General features: G+C 37.4%; 1 protein-coding gene across 1 annotated transcript in view; it reads left to right on the top strand.

Annotated features, from left to right (window-relative positions):
* LOC139676520 (uncharacterized oxidoreductase YtbE-like) overlaps positions 1-14,847 on the top strand; it is a 44,531-nt gene that overhangs the window by 1,362 nt on the left and 28,322 nt on the right. The window contains 1 exon segment of the mRNA XM_071565585.1: positions 12,404-12,652. Coding sequence (XP_071421686.1) covers positions 12,404-12,652 — 249 coding nt within the window.

Genomic DNA, 14,847 nt, shown 5'->3' with positions numbered 1-14,847 from the left:
TTGAGTATGAAAAATCTGAACTTTGAAAGTGGTTTTTTTCTCTCTCCCTTCCCACCCCTCTTCAAGACAAGCAAATGATGCCATTTTATTATGGGTAAATTCAATATCCCAGATTTTCTATTTTTTTACACAAACATTCTGAAAGGCTCTGGTGTCCTTTGTAACACTGGAGTTAATCAGTCGCACAAGTATGGAGCTAAGCCGTGAAATAAAATTGCCCTTATGCTCCTTTTGTCTTTATCCTATGAATGTGAACTGACTTTGGAGCAATTATTTAGGGTTTTCATTAGTTTGAATGAGGGCAAAATTAGAACTGTGGATTTTAGAGTGCATTAAGCCACTTAAGTCAATAGTAGTTGGTTTATGATTTTAATAGGGCTGGGGTTTTTATCCAGAAAGGCTAAGCAGATAAAGCTTGTAATGCTTGTTTTGAAGTACCCAAAGTCATTTGAGCTGCATGTAATAAAGAGCCTGAGCAACTCACCATCATCAGCCAAAGATCAAAAAAGCAAATTTGGAAGTCTGCAAAATGGTGTTAACTGCTTTTACCATGTGTTTTTGTGCATCCATATGTTCATATACAAGTGGTATGTGTTCACCTAATGTATGAATTTAATATTTTAGTATCTGTTAACCTTAAGAATACTTGATGCAGCTGTCCGTAATACAGTCACTATGTAATGAGCAAAAGGGCCTGTGTTGTTCAACATTAGTATTTTTTTCCCTTTTGCTGGTTGTGGTTTTATTTTTTGGGGGGTGGGTGGGTGTGAGTGGTTGGTTTTAACCTGTAACACTTCATGCCAATGTAGTTCACTTGAATATTTTTTACAAAATTAAAGAAAATGTAATACAGTCTTTTTTAGAGATTGGACTTGGTTGTCCTCTATTGTTTCAGTGTATGCTCAACTGTGTTTCAGATTATATGCAAAACAGATTTTTTTTATTGGAGATTGTAATATTTCTTAGGTTATGGGAAAAATAAACTGACTATGAAGTAGACAGACAGACAGGCAGACTCCTTTGTGCTCTGCATGCAAAAGCTGCAGGTCACTGTACTTTTGCTGTCTTGGTAAGTCCTGAGTCATCGATTGTTAAGCCCAAATTCAAACTGTAGTAAATAGATAGTGACAGGAATCAAGTCTGAGTTTTTCTGGCCCAATAACTTGTGTCAGGTATGGCTTTCAGGGAGCTGCTCGTGACTTACAGTGGAGGTGATGCCATGAACAGCAGGATTTGGTTCATTGACTTCACTTACCTATTCTTGTCATGCCACAGTAACACTTTACATATTGCTTTATACATTCTGCAGATCTTTTGAGTATCTTGTAATAGATAGGAACCAGTCAGGTCATTTTGAGAAATCTTTATACATACTGCAAAACACTGCGAATTTAAGAAAAGAAGCAGGGGAAAAAAATTTCAAGACTTGCCACCCTTGCATTTGTGGTCAAGCTATAAATACCACAATATCCAGTCTAACACAATGAGATCTTTGTGATGGGTGTTCTCACTTAACTGCTTTTTTCCATATTTATGATTTATTTTTGTTACAGACTTACTGCATTAACTAATGTTTGCAGCGCAGAAACTTGGCTATAAAGTAGAGGAGAACTTTCTTCAATGAGGATGCATTTTCTACAAGGCCATTTTCTACAGGATTTGATCTTTGCTTGTTTGTCGTTTCTTACTCCTCTAAACATGCAGACATAACTGTTAACTGTTCCCTCAAAGAGAACTTTCACAGATATGTATGTTGCCTCTGTTGCTAGATAATCTTTCTAAAAGCTTCAGAGAGATAAATACGCTGTTAAGAAAGTTTCAGCCGTCCAGTTGTGTCAACTGGAAGGCAGCTCTGAGAGGTGTGCGAGTTGTTCTCAAGTGATGAAACCCCTTTTGTAGTAGCTGGGAGCTGAAGTAGGAGGTAAAACAAGCTGACTTTCCTGACACACAACCAATTATAAGGGAATGTTAGAAATATGTTGTATATTGAATTTTAATTAAAAAAATAATAATAATAATCTGCATCTTGTTTATTGTATGATTATAAAAACTGTTGATAACTTTATGTCTCTTACAGTTTATTTCTAACAGTTGTGTTAGCCAATAATACTCATGTGCAGAGGGCCAGGCATGTTTATGGTCAATTTTCATTACAAAGGCTGCTTTCAACTGGAGTAGGCTTAAGAGTAAAATGATTTGGCATTTTGGCCCTGATATTTGTATCAAGTGTAGAGCTCTGTTCATTACCTCATAATGGCTTTAGTTTGCTTTAGAAAAAGGATATATTCACTACCTTGCTAATAAGTTAGCTATGATTTTATTCCATGTTTTTAAGACTTTGTTAGTGTTTGAGAAATACAGGGGAAATAACTGATATAAAATGTGACATTTTTTAAGTTGATGTAGTTACCCTTTTTCATAGGAGCTACATATATCTGAGAATCATTTACTAGGTCAGCCTTCAGACTATAGTAGAACTTTACATATTCTTAGATCGTCTTTTGCTTGGTGCTTCTCTAAAGCAGCATCCTCAAAAATGGATCCCTTCTCAAAATGGTGCACACAGTGTCATCTCCATCAGGCTTTGGAAGAAAAATGGTACAGTTTGAACTGTTCATGCTTTCTTCTGCTAAGTTAGAACCCCTCACTTAGAAAGTCTTTTGTTAACAGTCTGAGGGGGGGAAATGCTACCCTTTAAAGCATTTGATTATAATTCAGTAGCGCGAAGGCTTTTCTTCCTGTAACTGAAATATTAGGAAGCTTTTTCAAGGTCGTGTGCTGAATGGTTGACATCCCTTAAGGCTTGCTTTGGCACTTTCTATTGAAACTGTCTTCATGCTCTTGATATGGTAGTTACATTCCCATTACAAGAGGGGTTTGTTTGGTGTGTTACTTGTTTGTGTTTGTTGTTTGTTGCGGTTTTTTTAGAGACAGATGTAATTAAATTTAGGTGGGGTGGTCAAATAGCCAGTGATTTCCTGACAAGATGTGTGGGTGATACCAGAAATTCGTAGACTGCTTTTGTGAAGTTGCTTTCTATGTAATCCTTCGGGCAGCGAGAATGAATAATAACTTGATGAGACAAAATGTTCTCTGATGATCCTCTCCTATTAAAGTATAAAATTAATTGTTTGCTTGCTTGGGAGGGGGCATTAGGACAGGCAATTAAACTAAACAAAATAATCAAGTCTTTATACTCATTGTGCCTTACCTGTGACACACACAGTGAGTATTTTATTAGTAGTAATAACATTTTTTTCAGAAAGTCATTCGAGAATGGACAGTGTTGGGGCAGGTACTGCAGCTGGGAAAGCAGTCAGGTACTACTCAGACAGCCAGAGCCTGGGAAGAATAAAAATCAAATCTTGATAAATAATATGATGTGGATTAATTTACAGCACTAATGGCTTGCTTAAATTGTGTTTTTCTGCATTCGTCAGTATGTTGCACTACTGGGATAGTAAAGTAATACAGACACACCCAGAATTCCTCCATAGTCAAGGGAAACCATTAAAATGTATCTCTGTCCTCATTTCAGGGTGTTTTCACAGATAATATTCCTGATACTCCATTGTACCTTTATCTAAGTAAATATATCTTAAAAAGTAAGATTTTCCTGGTTTTTAGTTTGCTGATTACATTAAAAGTTTGCATCATTTCCATTGCAGCCACTCAGGACTCCTTGTATTGCTCCCAGTTCTTTTCACAAGTGGGACTTTCCTGGAGAACAGCAAAGAATTAGATTGCTCTGCTTCCCTTGCATCAGCTTTATGGGGGGTTTTTAGTGAAAATGCTACATGTAGCTTAAATCCTAATGCTGAATGAAAGTACTTTAACATTCCCTTCCATTGTGTATTAGTGATCCAGTTACCTACTTCTTAATCCTAGAGTTGCTCATATTCATTCTTAAATGTGGCTGTGATCAAAAAGAATTGCAATAAAATGAGATTTTGCTTTTCAATTCAATGGCAACAGTCAAGCCTTCACTTTCTGTCATTTTCTACTGTTACTGGCCTTTTTTTTCCATGGCTCTTCTTTTTTCATGGCTTTGGTTCTTAAGGAAATTTATGGAACACTGGTCCTGATACCCAGACCTATGGCACTCTCCCCTATTAATCTTACTCCCTAATAAGAATTGGCTGTTTATTCCTTCCTTTTGTTTTATGTCTCAGCCATTTTTTTTTATTCTGTTGGGGCTTTGCTTCTCACCCATGGTTACCAAGTTGCCTTAATAGCCTCTTGTGATGAACAAAATGCCACCTCCATAAATCTTTCTGTCTCAGTTCATCCCCTGTTTCAGTAGATTTGACCTTGAGAAGTTGTACTTGAGCTTTGAGAGCCTCCAGATATTTAAGTTCTCTCCTGTACCAAATGTGGCCATACCCAGGCAGCTGAGTGTTTGTAGGCAGTGGAACAGAGCATTGTCCTCTCCTGACGTGTCTAAACCTGATGAGCACCTACCTGCCTCGCTTTCTTTAAACTTACCTACTTCCAGTCTGGTGCTGGTTTTGTTCCTTAAAAAAGGCTGAATGCTGTACAAATGTTGTTTGAAAGGCTACTCATAAATGCGTCTGCAGCAAAATGCAGGTTTTTATATTTTTGCTGAGGATTTTGTTTGTATTCTGGCATATGAACCGTGATTTCATAGCAGAAAAATAGCTTGCTTTCTCATGTTGGATTCTTTTTGGTAATCACCCTGTTGGTGATGTGATACAGATGAATTTTAAATGCCCTTCACTAAATCTAAGCAATAAACCAATTTAGGTTTCTATCATTATTTAATAATTAAAGCTTTTATCAGTATAGACAGAGGCACTTCATGTGTATGATTTTAACTTTCCTGTTGCCATAAATATTTCTAAATGTTGCAAGCTTAATTGCCTATGAGAAGAAAAAAACATTTATAAGCAGTTTGAAATTAAGGGAGAGGCAAGCTCCAGTACACACAACTTCTGCCTTTAACCACGTTTCTGTCATATAGAAAAATTATACAAAACTTTGTGGAAGGGGAAAAAGAAAGCTAAACTTTATCTTTCAACCTTCACATAGCAGATTTTAGTTTCCATACCCGTGTTCTTTGCCAGGGCTCACTGGTGTAGTTCTGGCAACATGGAATGGTGATGTCACTTGCTGCTGTAACCTGCTTTGCTGCAGTTCCTCATGCCTCCAAATGGGGAGAAGGGAGGTGCTAATTCCTAAGCTTCCTTCAGATTTAATGTTTATGCAAAGTACCTCCAGCATAGAGATTAATACAAAATCCTTGTTAGAGGGGAGAGGAGAGAGAAAAAGGAAAGGCATGTTTCATAACTGTGAGGTCTGTTTCTGATTGTTAATGCCTGAATGGAAGTGGAATGTGAGAGGAGGGGCAACAGGAAACGTTACTTGTCTTGGAAACCTTGAGAAAATGTGTTTTAAATTCTTAGATGGTGTGGGGAAGAGTAAGCATTGAATCAGAAACACTCTTTATTGCTCAGCTGCAGTTGGCTCTAAGGGTGGCTGCGCTGGGCCTGTCCTTGGAGCTCAGCAGTGGGACAGGGCAGGTCCCGGCGCTCACAGCGTCTTGTGAGTGGCTGTGCAGGAGTGGGATCTGCCATGGGTCACAACTGCATTTGCTCTGCACTTGAAGTGAGGGGCAGTGTTATGTCAAAAATTAGCCATCAGCTTGAATATTGTCTTGAATGAGGATCTTACAATGATAATTATTGTATGTACATTTTCATTGTCTAAAGCTGTCAGTCACTAAATCATAGTTCTCGTTTTAATTTTTCCTATCATGTTATCTTTATTTTAAGCAGTTTTGAATTATTCATCTCATGTTCAATTACACTTCTGAAATTTGCTGTACCTCTCCATAACTTTCTGTGGATTATGCTTAATCATAAATTATTTACATAACTCATTTCTAAGTCAACCTTCCACAGCAGGAATGATTATGGTAATGTCCTGCATGAGTACAGAGTATGGGCTTAATGGTTTTTTTTTCTTTTGATCATTCTTTTTGGTGGAGGTTGTTGAGAGAAGGAAAAATTGTCACAGGTCTATCTCATTTATTGTGAAGTATTTCCAAAAGTCTAATGTTATTAATCAGTTAATGTCATCCTTATCAGATAGTTTAAGGACATGCTTTAAAGGGGAAGAAAATAAATTTTTGTTCAGTCTGTTTATTTGCTGTGTATAGTAAATATCCTTACTTGTTATGAAGTTAAAAGTTCTATCAAGGTATGGTAAGTACTGGAAGTAATTTCAATTGAGTTAACAAAGAAAATAGAATGAAAATAATTTAAAACTGGTTCACACCAGCAATTCTTCGTGCACTACTAACTGCTAAGATCTAGTCACAAAACATTATTCTGAGGAGAAAAGGTTTAGTGAACCCTAGAAACTGGATTTGATTTATGCCAGAAAATCTGCCTTTTCACTGCTTGAGATTTCTATGGAAGGAAGCCACAGTCTTTTACCAAATGGTTTCTAAGGTAACATCTTATAGCAGAGCATCTGAAACCAATTTGGTTGTTAATGAGAAATAGTTCTCACGGTGGTGGGAAAGTGTGGAGTGAAAGAAAAGGCTTCAAGATTTGGCAGTCTGTCTGTAAAGCACATAAATAAATGTGTGCTGCTGCTCTGCTTATGAAATTTCTACATGAATTACACATTCATAATTGCCTTTCAAATGTGTAGGTCTGTTTCCAGGTTTTATTGATAAGTTCTGCATGATTAATATATTTGTATAGTACAGCTGAATAGTTTAAATAGTTGGCCCTTTTCCAGTGGAAATCTCTACACTCCCACTGAAAAAATTATTTGCATTTTTTGGGTGATAGTGTATTTCTGCTGCCAGAAGTACATTAGTGGATTGGTGCCATGTCAGAGCAGGAGCATCCCACTGATGTTGATGCCATTGCAGACTCTGCGATTGTTGTGAAACACGTTCTGAGAAGTTGTCCTTATACCTGCCTTCTTTTCTAAGGTTCTGACTATATAAATGGAAGGTCAGTGAACAGAAATGTATAGTCGTTTTACAGTAGATGATCTCAGCATCTTTTACAGTCAGAGCCTCTTTGGGATGAAAGGAATAGAGTGCTCCTGTCAACAGTGGCTCAGTGCCATTTCTTCCTTCCTCTCAGGAAGAGAGAAAACTAGCAATTCTGGCTTCCCTTTCCCTGGATACACAATAAACACGGAATGACTCTCCTACCCTTTTGCCTTGCGGCAAGACTGTATTTTCCTGCATTTTGTTTCTTGCTGCTTGTGAAGACTTGCCTGAGTAGAATTCCAGAGTTTAAAATCATGCTTGCCTACTTTTTTTGCTCATGTTACTGAATTCTGTGAGTGTATTCTGAGTTGCACAGGGGAAAAGCAGTCCCAGAGTGACGCTTCTGCACCAAGCAATAGATCATATTTAGTAAACAAAAAACCAAACAGATCAGAAACATTACCAAAGTAAAATTTATACACTGAAATATCCATAACCCAGATAACTCTTACAGAGGCAAGAGAAACTTCCCTTAAATGACTGAGTTTTAGATTAACCTGTGTGCTGCTTTAGTTCTGACCAATTACAGAACCATTGTTCCACTCAGTGCCTTTCTCTTATCACTGGTGTTGTCCTACCAGTTCTTCCAGCAGCCCATCATCTCTACAGGCTGTATTCCCTCAAGGGCAGCTGCCCTATTTTATGTACATACTGGGTGCCAGTCTTGGACTCTGAATAAAATATCCAAGTTATTTTGTAAAATTAATTGTGATTAAATTTGGATCTCTTAACTTGAAATACTCTCTAGCCACCTTATGAAAACTGTAGAGTATAATATCTTCATTGGGAGGTTGACTTTGATTTCAGCTGTTGCAGAGTAACTGGCCCTGTCAAGGTAAAACTATGCCAAAATATGGCAGTAAAAACACTTGGGTTCCAGTGCTGTGATTATATAGAAAGTGTCACATTATGTGTTTGTGGAAGAGCAGCTCTAGGGATGATGTTTGGGAACGTAATAGAAAGATTCCAAGAGACATGTTCATGTAGAAGGTCTTTCTGATCATTTGTTGCTTGACTTGAACACATCTGTGATTTTCTTTTTTTTTTTTTATTTTAATAAAAGCACTTATTAGATTAAGTTATTTAACTGCTACTGGTAATGGTTTTTTTTGCTTCATCCCTTGCCCGAAATTTAGTGTCTTTTCACCTCTGGAGAGTTACTCAGGTTCATGAATAATCCTAAAACTGTACTTTTTTGTTTGGCCATTTAACAATATGAATTAGCTTGTCAGAAGATCATATGAATACAGAATGAGAAGGAGGATGTAAGGCAGACTGCAGGGGCAGCAAGCAAGGGTTGTCTGTCTTTGAGCCATTCAATAGAAGAGGCATGTGGTTTTATGAATAGATTAGCAATAAACCTTTAACAGTATTATATGTTTGTTTGCACTATGTATAGTCAATATTTTATGTTTTATCATCCCATTTGCTCGTAGGGTAATTAGGAAATGAAACTATATCAACACAAAAAAGTTATATATATGTTAGGTTGATACAGTGTTGAAATAGTAAAAATAAAACTAATAGGACCAGGTATTTCATGCCAATTATGGTATACAATATCATGTATACACAGTGAATGCCTGAACATTGATAAAAGGATTTTTGATGCTTTTTGGAGTTCTTAAGTGATTACTTGGAGATAAATCAGCAAACAAATGGCCATTTTTACAGGTGTGTTGTTTGTCAGCAGTTTTAATTTAGTCCTGGGTACTGATGCCAGAAGATCATCAGTCTCTAAGGTGACCTCTAAATATTCTGGTTGTGGTTTCATTAACAGGAACTTTTCTGAATTCAAGTAGCCAAAGTTATTAATGTCACAGAATATTTTTGCATTTTCAGATAAATAATCATTTCACGTTTCACACAGAACACGAAAACACTCTGCTCCACAAAGGGAGGGAGAAAGCAGGAGGGAAAGTAGGTCCTGGTTCTCTTTTGAAAAACTGTTGCAGCTTTGGATCTCTGTCTGTAGTTCTCTAAGGAGAACAGAAGGTTTAACGAGGCTGCGAGTCAGCTGAGATGGTGCATAAAGCCGGGATGGGGGAGCATTTGATTTGTTTGTTGTTTTACATTTTTGGTGGGGGCAGGGAAGGGGAATGCTGATTTTGTAGTTCTGAGGGTTTGGGAAAGGTGTTGCTGATTGGAGTGCTGGGGGTTCTCCCTGTAGCAACCGCACTGTGAGCAGGATTCTGCCTTCCTAATAATCTTTGGGGCTTTTTATGAGTTGTCAGAACATGTTTCTCACCCCATTTTTAATACCAGTGTTCTTCAGGATACCAAGGAAGTGATGAGTAACTGTGGCAGAGAACAATGTAACTAATGAAGCCTAGTTTTCAACGCATTTGTATCCTTTGACCTATTCATATTTTCACTGCAGTATCCTTGTCCCTCACAACCACCAATTTTCACAAAATCCAGAGGAATGTAATTATCTTGGACATCTTTGGATCTTTCAGGTTTAGCTGAGTTCAGTGAGTGAGAGAGCAGTGCTATTTCCTAGGAAAACAAGTTAAAATACTAGCTAAAAACTAGGAAGCTTTTCCAAACCTCTTTGTATTTTACATCTTTTCTTAAAAGGAATTCGTATTTTTATCAGAGAATTCTAGGGAAAAAATAGTAATAAAATATTTTTAGAAACAGTAAGGGGATGGAATGGGTGCTGGTTCTTACTACTCTTAAATGCAAGATTTTGTCTTTAAATATACATGAGTAATGTGAATTAGATCTCTGTGAACAAAGGGTCACCCCAAACATGTAAGAATGTTAATGTGTTCATATAATATTAAGTTTGAATTTCTAATATTAAAAAAATAGCCATTTCAGTCACTCCACCTTCTTTTGTCATCCTGCATCTGTGAATTGTAACATATTTAACTAGGAGTAAACACAAGAAAACTGATTTCTGAAGTGTAGAAGCTGTTATGTTAGTACCATAATTAACTTAGCAACCTGTTGTTCATGGTTAAATTGGCTTGCAAAATGATAGTATTAAATAATTGTTAAGCTTTCTTTTTAATTACTGTTTAGTGCCCCAGGACTGTTGTAGTTCTTTTTTAGACATAGAAATTGAGATAACTCCCTCCTGACTGATCTTGCTGTCTTTATTGCCTGTGTAACAAGTGTGCATGCCATCACTGAGTGGGGTACAGTAACAGAATTATTCTGAATTTTCTTTCTTTTCCACTCTCCCCTTTGACTTAAAGGGTTAAATTAAAAAAAAAAAAAGTTGTTTGTCCTAAATGTTCTTACTGAAATCCATTATGCATGAAAGGAGTCCGAGTCCATTTGCAAGACCTCTAAATGAACTCCATTCATTCTGTGCCTAGAAATGTCCATTCAGCCAGAAACAGACACAATAGTTACAACCTCATTTATTTTGCACCAATACCATCATATTAAAAGTGTTTGTTATGAAAAAGTATAGTACTTTTTCTAGGCTAGTTATAAAATTCTTTACTAAAATTCCTTTAGGATTTGAATAATATAAAACTGTGTATCTACTCTGTGCCCATAATTGCAATTTGGTAGCATTGCAGTCGTCTAAAATTTTTAAACATTCATGAAGATTTTGAAATAGCCATTTTTAAAATGTAAGTTGACCTGGCTTGACTTATTTTCATGTAAAGCAAGTTATAGCAACATCTGTTTGTAGTTGTTTTGGAAATTAAGCCAAATAGTAATCATAATTAGTGGCTGTGGACAAAAAAGCTTTAAAGTTTTGTCTTTTCAAACATTAAAACTTTGTTTACCTCTGGAAGGTAAATTACTTACAATATACATGTCAAAATTGTAGGAATACAGTATTATAATTTCATCACTTTAAAATCCATGTAGATGGTTAAGAATTCACTACTCCACATTTTGTCTGTCTTAAAGCGGAAATAGTCCCGTTGTGATGGGCAGAATGTCTGATCCTCAGGTGTCAGGGTGTGATATCATTAGTCTGCATGAGTGGGAGAACTCAGTGAGACTCACTGGTTTTCCTTCTAGAGTTAGGAATGAGCAAAACCGATCAGCATTTAGGAGAAACTAGTTTGCCTTACAAGCAGGTGGGACTTTCCTCATCCTTGCATGCATTGTTCAAACGTGTTAGTCCTGCAGCCTCCCACGGGCATTCTCTGCCCAGCTCAGGTCTGGGAGGCTCTGAGGGACAGATCCCAGAGTGTTTTCGTGTGTCCTTTCCCTGCCAGGCTGTGTGCCCATTTGCTTGAGTTAATTTCAGAGCATGCACATAGTGTTTATGTAGAAGTAAATACTATGTTTGGAGGGAAAAGGAAAATTAAGAGCAGATACAAACTTCACTTTGTATTATTTTTTGACCTGAGGTCCTTTATTTATTTAGATTCAGCAAACCCTCATGCTGTTGGCTGCTCACAACTGTTCAGGGCCCTTTGGAGGTCAGTGATGGAGCCATTTTTATGCCGACTATTGTTTGTTGCACTTTGGCCTTTAGGTACGAATCATCAACTTGGAAGGAGGTGACTTTGGTAGCTGACTGGAACTGACTGAGCATTTCCTCCAACAAACTGTAGAAAATACTGTTTGTGGGAAGCGTGTGAGTGAGGGTGAATGGTTGAGGGGCTCATGGCAGGAAAAACAACTAACAGGAAAGCATAAGGAGAGACATCATCCTCCTTGCTCTCAACCAGTGCTTTATCTGACAGTCCTCCTGCTGTTTGCTTTTCCTGCTGAGTCTCCTCCTTCTTCCTCCCCCTTGACATGCAACACACACATCCAGTGAATATCTACACAATGACAGTAACAGCACTTTGTTACTGAAACTCCCTGCATGCCCATTCTGTAACTTTTGCATAGGATACCATTGTTTTCGTTGCTGCTGAGCTTGACATTATGTAAATTGCACGTGCAATATGGCCTGGTCTGGGACTGGACCATGCAATAGTAACTTGAAGCTACCAGGAATTCAACAGAGCAAAGGTTTCAGGATATGCTTTTCCCAAACTAAATTGTTTTTAAAGTTGTATGTGGGGTTTTTATTACTTTCATCTGTAAATGTTATACAACTGTGTGAAATTTAAGTGACATGTACTGATTTCGCACAATGGATGAGTTTTCTCTGGATGATTTTCAGCCTGACTCCTTAAATTACTTCCTGACAGTTAAATGCTGTTGATACTTGATTTTGGTGGAGTTTTTCTAATTGGCATCAACAGTGTCCCACTTCATGTATTTTCCCAGCTTAGAGATCTGTCGATTCCCATTGTTTTTACTGTTGGGAAATGAAAATTGTTTAAGAAGAGTTTGTGACAATATATTAAAAGAAAAAAAGAAGCAAAAATTAAGAATGATAAAATATGCCCCTTCTAATTCACTGCTGACTATTCACTTCTGCTTTTGTTCGCTTAGGTACCTCCCACCAAGGTGGCTATTCCCACAGTGCCGTGGTCCACGCATTACAGGAATGTGGCATCCGTCACATTGACACAGCGAAAAGATACGGCTGTGAATCTCTCCTGCAGGAGGCCATCAGAGACAGTGGTGTGAAGCGAGAGGACCTCTGGATAACTACCAAACTCTGGCATAGTGATTATGGCTATGAAAACACAAAAAAGGCCTGCTTAGAGTCATGTGAAAGACTTGGTGTTGAATATCTTGGTATGAATCTTTACATATAGATCATGTATTGTACCTTCCGTGTGAGTATTTGCAAAGATGAGTGAATTCCTGAAAAAAATTATACAGTACACGTAGATCATGGAAACCAAATTCTGCCTATACTTACACATTTGCAGGTTTCTTGTTCTGTTTTGTCTCTACAGAGTTTACGTGCATGCAATTGAGAGCAGAGTTTTTTCTCAGGGTCTGTTTTGTAAAGGTGTATTTCATTGTTAAATTACTTGAGGAACAGCTGCGTGAGTTATATATATTTTGATAAAAACACACAAAACCTATGAAACAAGGATTCATAAACTTGACAAGAATATAGTGGTAACAGGGTGACAAAAATGCCTGATTTTTTGTGTGGACTGATTTCTTTTTCTCAAGGAACGGGAATCCTTTCTAAAACTTATTTTGTAGGTCTATTAGATTTTTAAAATTCTGAATACTGCCTTTGATTTGGTCTATCTGATGCAATATACTTTGGGAAAAAATGTTAGAAGTATCTACAGGACCTTAGAAAACTAAAACTAAATGTAACTTACACTGATGCACTTTCAAATTTTCCCTGATCTTAAACTTCTTGTAGTCAAAGATGTGATATATTCACTTGCTTATTGAACAGGCAAAGAGCTGCAATAATGATGCCAATTAATTCTTTGCAACAGGCCATAGGAGGGGAGGTACCTGATAAGAATACACATGCTTCTTCCCTGACTGGAGCAATGAGAATAAAGTGGAGGTGGAGGAAGATGAATTTAAAGTAATAATCTAAAGTAATGACACTGGTAGAGATCATGTTTATGCTGATAATCACGAAATAATTGACCTGCCTGTCAGTGTCCTGCAAACCTTCCTTTTGTTTCTTTTCCCACCCTGTCCTGTCCGCCCTTTAGCAATAAACAAACTTTAATGAGGAAGCAAACAGCTTCTGTGAATTTTGTCTGAATTTTGCTGAATTAGTAACATAATATTAATGGCAGCTGTGTCCTGTGTTTACTGGCTTTTTTTTGCTTGGGTACTTTGCAAGATGAACAGGGAAAAGCTTATTATCTGTTAAAGACAGATACTCGTATGCACATCTTTGGCTTCATTCTTTCTGGAAATACATTCCTTCACTTCCTCCACAGGTACAGAATAATGCAAAATGGATTTAAATTCCTTTTTTTTTCTGTCCCGTGCAAATGCAGGTCACTGCAATGAGACTTTTATAAACCCAGTTTCAAGACCTGACTTTCTCCTTTAAATTGAGAAATAACATTATTCCTTCTCTCTTCTTTCTGCTTATTATTTTGTGTTTGCTTTCTTTTTCTTCTGCTTGCTCTGGCACTGGTGCTGAATATCAATGAGAGGAAAACTTGACTCACTTCCAAGAAGTCACTTTCAGTGATTCCTTCTAGTACTGTAAGTTGGTTTTATTTTCTCAGGTAGTGGACTGATTGAAGTAGGTGCTCACACAAATACTGAATTTACATGTTGCTCCTAAACAAAAATACCTGAAGGAAGGAAAGCAATATCTAAGAGCAAGAAATGTGCTATTTCTGTCACCATGTGAATGAGTCCTTAAATTGGCATAAACAGAACTTCAGTTTGTGAGATGTGTTCATATCTGAGGTTTCTTTTGCTCCTATTAGTAAGACAAATTAAGGGAATATTACAGCTGTCTTCAATTTGTCTCCATACTAGATTTGTTCCTTTTTTTACTTTTGTTTTGTTCTTTTAATACCCTCACCTATCTGCCCTCCTTCCTCACATTTCTTCCACCGATGTGGAGATGTCTGAAAAATTTCTAAAGCTCTTCCCAAACCACTTGGTCTGTCATAACAACCTAATCAATGGAGGCTTCAGCTTGGTTTAACTTGACCAGTTTGTAAAGTGTGATGGCTTTGGAAATACTTCACATGCAAGTCACTGTTTGAGTTTAATCCCTGTTGGAACAACTCCACAATTTCTATTACGCACAGTGTGATCTGCACTGCTCTGAGAGAGATAAGGTTGAGTTCCATCTTTGGTGCTGGTGAACTAGACCCTTGGAGGAGGTTCAATACCTGGGATGTTTCACCAGGTTTGTGGAAAGCATCATGCCTTGGGGAGTTCTGTACCTCCTGTCGGAAGGCACTCAGCTGGAAGGTGCTGCTGGAAGGAGTTTCAAGCAAAAGGGCACAGAATCTTCAAATATGAACTTTTTGACT

The sequence above is a fragment of the Pithys albifrons genome, chromosome 10, assembly GCF_047495875.1.
Source record: "Pithys albifrons albifrons isolate INPA30051 chromosome 10, PitAlb_v1, whole genome shotgun sequence".
Lineage (NCBI taxonomy): Eukaryota > Metazoa > Chordata > Aves > Passeriformes > Thamnophilidae > Pithys > Pithys albifrons.
This window is presented reverse-complemented; position numbering and strand designations above follow the sequence as displayed.